Genomic DNA, 10523 nt, shown 5'->3' with positions numbered 1-10523 from the left:
TCTCTTAATTTGGTAAGTCCTGAGTTAGGGTTTTAAAGGTGGTGGAAATGTGGGTGTGAGACTGAATTGGAGATAAAAAAAAAAAGTAATAAATAGTACCATAATATGGAATAATAGCAAATTTTTAGTTTTTGAGAAAGAGTATTTTTCTACGAGATCATAGAATAACAGTTTCACAAATAACTATTCTATGAATCAAAATCAAAAATAGTAATTAGCAAAATAATCTGCTGATCAAGTTGAGGAAAAAGAGAGATTATTTTCTTCGTTGCTCAAGTGAATTTGCTGCAACTTTTTGTTCAAAAACAGTAGCAGGTTGCTACATGATGTACTCAGCAACAGCCGAAACAAAATGTACAACACTTCAATTGGAGATTTTCCTCTAATGGCAATTTAAAGAATAAATAAATTCAGTCATGCCTTAGATTTTACCCATCACATACAATTCTATAAAATGCTCAATGGCATAACGGTTGAAAATGCCTCAAAATGTAATTCTATAAATTCTGATTATTGCATTATACAGTAATTAACGACTTAAAGAACACCAAAAAATGGATTATTAATGGCAGAATTGAGCTCAGATCCAGCTGAATTCAGCACAGCCATTTCAACCTTGTCCCTTTGTAAGAAAAGGAACTCCCCTCCTTCAATTATCTCGAATCCACACAGCTCTAGAAACTCCACGCCCCCTTTCAGTGAACCAACTCTATCCTGTAGACCACGAAGAAAAGTAAATGTAGAGCACAAAAGTTACCGTGTCTACAATTCTACTACCCTACTAAAATAATTCTATAATTTGCATAGGTTTGATTGTAATAAAGTTAATATACCTGAAAGCTTTGGTTGGTGACCCTAATTTTTCTGAACTTCTCTTCATTAGGACTTTTAGCAACATTTCCTATATAAGTTAGAAGAGTCTGGAATGCTCTTTTCACTTTAGCATCATCGTCCTAGCCTCACAAAGAAGCAAAAGGTAAATTAAAAGTAATTATGGTTAACTGCAGTACCATATAGGGAAAACAATAGTTTTACTTACCTTATGAGTCTGCTTAAGAGTTCGTAAGCACTCTCTCATTTGCTCTGCCTTTGTGGCAGGCCTAACAGGCAAGGAGCTCTGTAAACATTTGTGAGGAATGTTCAGTAACGTATACGACTCTTGAATGATATACATCAAATTCAAAAATGTTATCCATACCTTTTTCTCCTCCACAACAGGTGCAGATGGCTTTGCAGTTGCAGGATCTTCCGCCGGCAGTCCAAGCTTCCTTCTTCTTTCTGCCTGTGAAACGTACTAACCACAATCAGGAATCAACTAACAAGGAGAGCCTTTCATAATCGATTCAAGTTCATAAAAACAAGTATTTCAAAATTTGCAATAGTAAAATAAGGAGGCAAATGGATAGCAGTAACCTTGTCTTCTTCTAACTTTTGTCGAATTTTTTCCCTAGCCCTCTTCTCTTCCTCTTTCTCTGCCTTCCGAAGTGCTATCACACTGGGAGAAAAATAAAGCTTTCATCTAAATAATTGATATGAAAAACAGCAATAATTTTTTTTTGCCAAAAAAAAAAAAAAAACAGCAATAATTAACTTGGCAAATAAAAGTGCAACAGAAGGCCACATTAAGTGAAGACAAACCGTTTTCTCTCGTTGTCATCCTCAATTCTTTTTGCTTCCAGAAGTTCCTTGCCGATACGTATTCTCTCCTAAAAATTTAAAAGCAAGTATATGTTATCAAGATGTGAAAGATATATAAATTAAGGTGTTAATATGCAAGATAGCATATGTCAACAAGGTGCCTCCAGCAGTAAGCAGGAGATCGAGTGACAGGTAACCTCCCAAGAGGGCATATGCACAGCACACCAAAGTAACAAATATAAAATCGTGTTTTTATGAAATCTGCTAGAAAAAAATGTAATTTCTTTTAAAAATATGATTTCCCTTCTATGAATTAATACCAAAGAAGTGATCCAGTGTTTGAATGTCCACATTTCATTGACATAACCATCATGAAAAACTATCTTTGCTTTTCCTCATAAAAAATGAGTGGAAATCTTTCATGAGCAGGAGTGGAAGAGTAGACATATGCAAGGCGCTGCATTTTAGATCTCGGAAACAAGAACGAAACGTATTTGTCTATTGAGCTTTTCAAATATGCTTTATAGGTTATATACACTGTTGCCAATGGAACAATATGAAAAGTATAATTGAAAAAAAATATACTCCCTCCGACCCAATTTATTTGTCATTTTTTCCTTTTCACACATTTTAAGAATACATCAAATGTGATAGATAAATTTTTCTTTTATACCCCTTACTCCTGGATATATGATATAGTCAAATATATTATTAATTCTACTCATTAATCTATTTAATGAATTCATTAATGTTAAGGGTAAAAAGGAAAAATAAGTGTTAATAATATAAAAGTGACATTCTTTTTGGAAATTAAAAAGTGTAAAGAGTGACAAACAAAATGGGACGGAGGGAGTATAAGAGGAGACAAAGCAGTAGTTTGCGAGCATAAAAAAATTAAAAGGAATTCAAGGAGGACCTTTTCTTTTTCTCTTTCTGTTCTTTTCTCTTCCTCTTCTTTCTTTTTGCGAGCACGCTCCCTTCAAACCATTTACAAGAGATATAAGTATGAAAGGAGACAAAGCAGTAGTTTTTTTAGGCTGTGTGTGTGTGAAGGGAAAAACTGTGAGCCTGTGACAGAGGGCGTCATTCTAGCCTTCCAAAATGATGAAAGTTTCAAAAGTAGACTTATAATGTCAATCTGACAACAAAACCAAAATTTTCGCAACACTATTGGTTTTGTGTTCTGCCACAACAAAGTTCAAGAGACTTACTATAATTCCAAAAAACAACATCTGCATACCATTTGTAAATAGATCCAGTATATTTAAGTAGCAGGTAAAACCAGGACCAAAACAAGAAATTAACCTATAGCATGACTAAAGGGCAAGGCAAACCCTAAAGGACTTAAAATCCAATAGATTATCTAGTCAGCGGGAATAACTCATTGCATCCACAGAGACTTCAATCAAGAGATCCTACTGACAAGATAACAATACAATGTAAAGGATAACAAAGTAAAACTGCATGCTTATACATCTTACTTTAGCTCTTGTGCTTTGCGCTTCATTTCTTCAGGTGTCAGTGAAGGTTTAGGGGCCTCAAATTTGGTGTTAGCAGGTACCTGCGAAACAAGCAAGCAGGTTAAATGGCTAAACCAGAGAAAGGAAATGTTGCATCAGTTGGAGGGGGAAAATTGAGCTCATAAATGGACAAAAACTTAATATGCCAGCAACCAAGAGAGAGCACTTCCAAAATAAATTCTTTTTTTTTATGTCAATGAAGTCATGGGAACACCAAGCAAACCACAAAAAGAGGGATAGTGGGTAGAAAATAAATTGAATATAAAGGTTCTCTTACTGCAAATAATAGGAAGAGAACAAAACATACCATGGGCATTTCATCTATGTCAGCGTCATTCTCGTGCTCAACAATCCAGTTTACAGCAGTTTCAAGACCGGCATTACCTGAAGTTGCAGAAAATAAAACATTACTGCACAGCCACTGAGATAAATATGGCAACAATTAAGATAAGAAAATCAGAACAGAGGAAGATCATTGATGGTCTAATTCTTCACATTTAAAGATATAGGATCTTTGGTCATGTTTGAATAGCGTGGATTGTGAGGGGATTGAATGAATTTATTTCTATCATCTGCAGATCTAAATTACATATAGTCGCATACTTTATGCAGTTTTTTGATCTCATGGGGGACACTGGGACTCGGATTCGAAACCAAACAAGGACACCACAATGCCTCCTCATTAGACTAAAAGCTAATAGGTGTACAACTTATGCAGCTATCATCTCTGTGTTACATAAATATGTCTTATGAGGCATTTTTAAAAAATATTCAAAGCTCAATGTGTCTTTCACGCCCATAGGATGACAAGAGAGGATTATTCAGTTACAGCAATGTGTATCAATGTTGTTTCCAGCATAAACATGAATTGATAGAAATTTATTCATATAAAATGTTCTCTGGAGTTGCATTTTGTAGCCTAATGTCAAGGTGTTTTAACTATATGCTAGTTTCACACACTATCTATAGCAAGAAACATATTGCCCTAAAAGCATTAACAAATCATTTTCCTACAAACCAATATCTAATAGGCATTGCTAATCATTTGTATATGTCAACTTGATCCAACTCTTACAGGAAATCCTCAAAATAAACAAAACTCTGTACTTACAGTCAGTCACATCCAATGATGGCTTCTTTAACTCCATAAAGGGTAGAGCAAGACAGTACTATTCAATAACCTTACCAGAATAATGAAGAGCCCGAATTGCCCGTGCCTTTGGGAAACCCATTCCTTCCAGTTCCTCAAGGATACTCTGGCTAACCTCTGGAACTACCATCTCTAGAAACAGAAATAAGCATCAATATGTTAGATTAGCGCTAAATTGAAATAAACATCATTGTATATCCATAACTGATAGTTTTTCATAGCTCCATAGTAGCAGCATGCTTACAGAAACATAATTGACAACCAGTGGCATATGGATGGTACCTTCAGACTGACTACTGGAGCTTGCATTAACAGGCTCATCCACCTCCATGGGTGCCTTTGGAACCTCTAAACTAATTGGTTTTGCTGCCTCAGAAGTCTTATCCACAAATTCAGTGTGCCCAGTTCTCTTTGTATGAAGATCTTTTTCCTTTATAACAAAATAAAACCAGAAAGCTCTCAACTCAAATTGTTTATTAATAAACATGAAAATAAAAGGTCTGCAATCATTAACTTCTAAAGTCTTTTCTTCCTCTGGAAACCAATCACTAACGCTCAAGCAGTAACCTACTACAATTGAAACTAACATGCAATTACTAACTCCAGTTCCGTTTCAATACGCACACAAATTCTGACTCACACTTCCAAAATCCGACACGCACCAAAAACACAAATATAAAAAAATTCCAAAACTTTCATCAACCCCAATTATGATATCAGAAATCAATTCATCGGAACCAAGCGGACGGTAATAAGAACAAAGCACCAATTCTTTTAAAAATTATCCATCAAAATCAAATTTTCTATCACCTGAAAGCAAACTAGCAGCACTAAAGAAGTACTATCGGAACCAAGCGAACGGTAATAAGAACAAAGCACCAATTCTTTTAAAAATTATCCATCAAAATCAACTTTTCTATCACCTGAAAGCAAACTAGCAGCACTAAAGAAGTACTAAGTAAACCTTAATACATCGCCAAAAAAAAATACTAAACCTTAATATCTCAAACATTGAAACTAACATAAATGACTACTAATTTTAATTCCTCAAACTAAATCTTAATTCAAAATCAAAAAGATGGAAACCCTAAAAACAAATCCTAAACGAACTCCAATTATGATAACCACGTAAGAAAATGCTACAATATCAATCAGACGCAAATTTATCAAGAAAATCATACTGTTTTAGATCGGCAAGGCTTTCCACAAGTAGTGCAAACAAGATTGAGAACGGCCTCCGTTGATTCAGAAAAGTTAGAGTGAGAGGTCAGCTCGGCATGCTCTTGAGCCTCCTCAACGGACTTCAATAGGGCTCCACAGTCCCCGCATTTTAAGGACACTCCGGCCATTGCTTTATCGATCTGGTTTGATCGGCAAATGAACCAAAAAACGGTTGTTTTACGGAGAATTATTTCCGTTTAGTAGCGGTGGATTTGTGTTCTGTGTAGAGAATAGAGATCGGCAGTTGTTGGCTTGTTGATAGAGGTCAGCTGAAAAGTTAAAAAAAATAAAGGTGTGTTTGGCATAAATCTTGAAGAAGAATATAATTTTCATTCATGGTTCTATTTTTTATTGCGAAAACAAACAGGGTTTTGCTAAGCTGCAGGAATTGTTTTTTGTTCTTCCTAATTTCATTATTTTTTATTAATCTTTAATAATGAATTTATTTTTACTTTTGATTAGTTCATAATCTAATTCTAATTAGGTTTAATTTTCAATAATATTAAAAAGCAAATAGTAGAATAAAATAAATTAATGTAAACTGAATTTTTATGAAAAATAATCGTAATTGATTTATTATTGGAAAAGAAAACGCTTGTGATATTAATTACGAATAAATATTAAAATAGTTATACTAATAGTCACATTGTTGTGAACTGTGAAGTAATTATATCATTTAGAATACTACTTATTTGTTTCTTTTTTAAATTTAAATAACACTTAAAAAATCATGTTTGATCTTGATTTTTTTGAGTTGCATGTTAAGGATCTATAGTCCAAACTTAAATTTTTGAAGCCTTTTTGGTTTTTTTTTTTTTTTCTTATTTTCTTAAGATCCATAAACCTTTAAACATTGGAGTTTTTCTTCAATATTATATTGTTTGTTGTTTTTGTTATTTATTTTAATATTTAGTTTTATGTTGGTAATCTCTATCTTTTAGATATTCTTGAAGAACATGGATGTAAAGGTTGAAACCTTAAAAGTTCAAGCGGTTTCTCGGCATAATCGATCAAGTTTCAAGTTAAGATCCTCACACCGGAACTTAGTTTCGTGTTGGATGCCAAAATGGCAAAAGTAGCGGGATTTCGGCGTAATTTTTTTTTTTTCGATTATTATCTTTTGCTTGTATTTTTATTTGTTTCAAATATTTTTAGATTAGAGTATTTGAAAGACCATATATTTTTTTATTGTTATATGGCTTTCGTTATTATACTTTAATCTTGTTCTTCAATATACTTATCTATCTTTGATAAAAAAAAAGATAGTCTGGGGATCTAATTGAACTATAAAATATAAAAAATAACTTATTTGACTTCAAAAATACAAATTTAAAGATCTAATTGACTCAAACAAATTGAACTATACTTATTTGACTTCATCACACAAGTTTGGGGGTCGGTTGTCCCTTTGGTCATTCTTATTCTTTTCATAAGCAAAGGGTTTTAGAGTTTCCTTTCATCGCCTAAACAAGTTGATTCCTCCAGGTAATCAATCAGTTCAAAGCCTTAATTATCTATTTGCTTTCTAATTGTTTGGTATTTAATTGAATCTGTTTAGAGCTGTTTGATGTTTTCTTTTTCGATGAAATATAGCTATTTGTTCGTTTGCTTTATACAAAGCTTAGCATTACTCTAAGTTACTGTCTGATTTTGCTTTGAATTCTTCTTGGGAATTAATAATGAAAACTAAGTTAGGTGCTGCAGATTATAAGGGTATTAGTGTTTATATTTGTTTTTTTTCAAATTTTGTTTAATTATTCATTAGTTCATGATTAATGTTAAGTTAACTAAATTTCTACTTCAGTATATGCTCATTAAGAATTTTACTATGTTTTGTCAGTTCACTTGTGGTTCATTTGTTGAATTTACTTAGTTTTATAAACTATACCTTTTGATTAAGCTTTTAGACTTTCTAGATTAGTAGATGACTAAACTTGGTCATGAATAACATTGAATTTAGTTTAATTTAGAGTTGGTCTTTAGTTCTTACAGAAAAAAGCATGCATTAATTTACAAGCTCTATGCCTCTTATCAGAACTGATCCCGCGCCAAGTTAAATTCATATACTTTCTAAGTCCTAAATGTGGTTTTCTTGATTGATGATGATTGTGAATTTGTGATGTTTTCATTGCTAGGCGTGCGCTGGCGTAAAATTCTTTGATTAGCCATTCAATCGTTGTTAAATAATGCAGCAAGATTGCCAAATAGAACACCCTCTGTTTGGAGGTGCAATCACTAGCAGTTTCCCTCTTAGATTTCAGGTTAGCGAGTCAATTTTTATACTTGTTACACCGTTTTACTAATTTATTTATAGAGAGAGAGACTCCTTATTTGATTAGAACTGGTAACTAAATGTGTAGGATGTGAGCAATATTCGTCAAGTTCCTGATCACCAGGTTTGTTTTTCTTATTGTTTTTTAAAGAGTAGTCTGATTTTGCTAAATAATCTTAATTTACTTCTGCACAAACAGTACCGATTAATGGCGTGTTGATTGTGTGCGAAGGAAGTATTTGTAGACCCCGATCGTGATGAAAGCTTGATCTTTGAGCTTTTGGATTATAAACATGAAGTTGGAGATAATGGAAGTGCCTCTTGGTTTCTTCAAGACCTTGCTAATGAACAAAATGCTGAAGGATGCACGGTAATATATGTGATATCGAAGTCTATCGATATTTCAATTGCTTTTTTTGGTTAATTACAAGTTTGGTGTTAATCATTCATATTGACTGCTGTGGAGGACTGGAGTGCAAACATTTCCTCCTAAAATACAGATGTTTTTAATTCCAAGTGGTGCTATCTTGTGATTTCTAGCCAGCATTCATCTGATTCTTTTCAGTTTTTTTTCTTTCTAAATTTAATCCTTTTTCCTGTTATTATATGCAGCTGTTTGAGCAGTCAGAGGTAGTTGAGGCCCCTGGAATTCTTTCCAGGAACATTCCGACTGTTATTTCTACTGCTGTGGGCCAGATGGTATGTGTATCACATCTAGCTACATCATTTTGTTGCTTGCTAAATCATTGCTATTTTTTCCTGCAAGTTTGCTTAAAATAGTGCTAAAATTAGCCTATTTAAATTCAATGTGCTGTTGTCTTAAGATGCTTATTTGTATTGTTAGTTTTGTCCATATGTTGAGCATCATATATTCACCCACTTTCCTCTTTAAAGTCTGTACTTTCACACCAGGTCTATGGTTGGTTGGTGTCAAAACTTATCTCTTGAATCTTCTGAAAGTGAATCATTTTCATATTATGAGAATGAATCTTCTTAGGTGATTTAGTTTTATTAGGCACTAGTGTCTTAGTGTTGTGAGGCTACAAAATAAATGTTATGTGTGGAGGCAATTTTCAAAAAGAATAGGGAGATATGGAATTTATTTATACTGATACAAAAGGAATAAGTAAAAAGGGGAGATTGGTATGAAGAGGCAGCAAACTGTTTGTAATTGCAAATTACTGAACCGCTGATCACATATTGAATTATTTATAAGTTATGTTCAAGTTTCCTTTAGATACAGATGTGAGAGTAACTGAGGCTGTGGAAAACATATATTTTAATGTTTTAAATTCATCACCTCGTATTGGTTTTAGCCATTCAGGTTTATGGTATCTGAATTTTATCAATTATGTGTAAGGCATTTTGCCTTATACATTGTTACTAAGCAACAAACCTTGTTTTTGTTTAATAATATGTGAAGCTGTCTGTGAGAGATAAAACATTGCAGTTAAATCTTTATTTGTTTCTGAAGCATATATATATGTGATGATGATGGGTATTATCTTAACACCATGGACCATTCACATTAAGCATATGAGTTTGTAGTCTAAGTCTGGTGAAGCCCATCAATGGTTTGTATTATATTTGGGCTCCTTAATTGCCTCATTTAAGTTGGTAAGAAGTGTTAGGTGAAGGCTACCAATATTTTTGTATTATATTTAGGATTCCTCGACTGCCTTATTTAAGTCTGTATAAGCTTAGAGGGACTTGCTTTGGATGCCTGTGTTCACTCTAGTGTTGTGATCAGTTTCTGCTCATCTTTTCCTCTATTCCTCATTATGATTTGTGCACAGAATATTTCCAAGGGGAAACAAGGAAGGGAAGCACAAAATATCGTCAAAGTGAGTATTTACATGGTCACTCTCCATCTTTAATCGTTTCAAAATGCTAAAACTCAATTTATTGTCCTGTACACAGGTTTATTTGGCAAATATACGTCTTAAGGGAGTTGACACAGATGTGCTTGTAACTGCATATGAACCAGTACTAATAAAGTAAGTGCAGATAACATGGTAGTTAAAAAGAAACTTTTTTTCTCTGCTTTTATGGGTTAAGCATTCATGTCCGTGACATATTGCTGGCATTAGATAACTCTGGCTATATCAGATTTCGCCATAGTTCTTGGTTCGAGCCATGTTTTTGAAAGTGAAAGAACCTATATCTAATAGGAACTCATTTAAACAGCTGTTAGGGGCATAAATTATTGTAGTTAAGAACAGGTGATATTAACTGTAGATGCTGCATTGTATCTAGATTCTAGAAAATTCTGAAACTTAATGGCAGGTGATATTAACTGTAGTTTTAAGCCTCTAGAAGTTTGAAGGAACCAGCCATTGGTTCTTGCCTCGTCTTATTGTGTAGTTATATTAATTCAATTTGCTTGCAATAATTAGGTTACAATCAGTGTGTATGATTTTGGCCCAATACACCAATTCCGTAACTTTTGGCAACAAAGAAAATGAGAACGCATCATGATTTTTCTTTTTCCGCAGCACAAAACAAAGTAATATTGGCTGATTGCCTATTCTCACATTATGCTCTTGGCTTATTTTGTGTTTCCAGTCCTTTGAGTGAAAGTGCCAGAATGGTAGGTGCTGGTATGGCGGTTCCTGCTGCACAATCTGGGTACCTGCCAATGTCTGAGGTCTTTAAACTTGCCGTCTCTACCTTCAAAGTGATTGACTGGAATCTTTTCGGCGGTGCTTCTGCCTGACATTTG

At 33.7% G+C, this 10523-nt stretch overlaps 2 protein-coding genes across 2 annotated transcripts; one reads left to right on the top strand and one right to left on the bottom strand.

Annotated features, from left to right (window-relative positions):
• Positions 1-401: 401 nt before the first annotated feature.
• Positions 402-5856, bottom strand: LOC126666952 (uncharacterized). Its single transcript, XM_050359888.2, has 12 exons — positions 5490-5856; positions 4591-4738; positions 4345-4440; positions 3466-3542; positions 3120-3199; positions 2555-2615; positions 1639-1706; positions 1414-1495; positions 1199-1282; positions 1040-1117; positions 834-953; positions 402-714 (listed from the first exon to the last, which is right to left on the bottom strand). The coding sequence occupies exons 1-12, from the start codon at positions 5655-5657 to the stop codon at positions 538-540; spliced, it is 1239 nt and encodes a 412-aa protein (XP_050215845.1). The 5' UTR covers positions 5658-5856; the 3' UTR covers positions 402-537.
• A 1050-nt stretch (positions 5857-6906) lies between these two features.
• On the top strand, positions 6907-10517 carry LOC126666953 (uncharacterized). The gene is made up of 8 exons (XM_050359889.2): positions 6907-7014; positions 7665-7790; positions 7890-7925; positions 8034-8171; positions 8414-8500; positions 9598-9645; positions 9722-9798; positions 10367-10517. The coding sequence occupies exons 2-8, from the start codon at positions 7716-7718 to the stop codon at positions 10515-10517; spliced, it is 612 nt and encodes a 203-aa protein (XP_050215846.1). The 5' UTR covers positions 6907-7014; positions 7665-7715.
• Positions 10518-10523: the final 6 nt, after the last annotated feature.

Source organism: Mercurialis annua, linkage group LG2 (assembly GCF_937616625.2).
Source record: "Mercurialis annua linkage group LG2, ddMerAnnu1.2, whole genome shotgun sequence".
NCBI classification, from domain to species: Eukaryota; Viridiplantae; Streptophyta; class Magnoliopsida; order Malpighiales; family Euphorbiaceae; genus Mercurialis; species Mercurialis annua.
Note: the sequence above shows the minus strand (reverse complement) of the source record. Positions and strands in the feature narration are given on the sequence as shown.

Excerpts from the sequence above, each read along its gene's own strand:
- LOC126666952 (XM_050359888.2), bottom strand. The coding sequence starts at position 5,657 with ATGGCCGGAGTGTCCTTAAAATGCGGGGACTGTGGAGCCCTATTGAAG. Across the intron at positions 4,441-4,590 it reads CTCCAGTAGTCAGTCTGAAG|AGATGGTAGTTCCAGAGGTT; the intron begins GTACCATCCATA and ends TTCTGTTTCTAG. Across the intron at positions 1,118-1,198 it reads CTGTTGTGGAGGAGAAAAAG|AGCTCCTTGCCTGTTAGGCC; the intron begins GTATGGATAACA and ends AAATGTTTACAG.
- LOC126666953 (XM_050359889.2), top strand. The coding sequence starts at position 7,716 with ATGCAGCAAGATTGCCAAATAGAACACCCTCTGTTTGGAGGTGCAATC. Across the intron at positions 7,791-7,889 it reads GTTTCCCTCTTAGATTTCAG|GATGTGAGCAATATTCGTCA; the intron begins GTTAGCGAGTCA and ends CTAAATGTGTAG. Across the intron at positions 8,172-8,413 it reads AAAATGCTGAAGGATGCACG|CTGTTTGAGCAGTCAGAGGT; the intron begins GTAATATATGTG and ends TATTATATGCAG.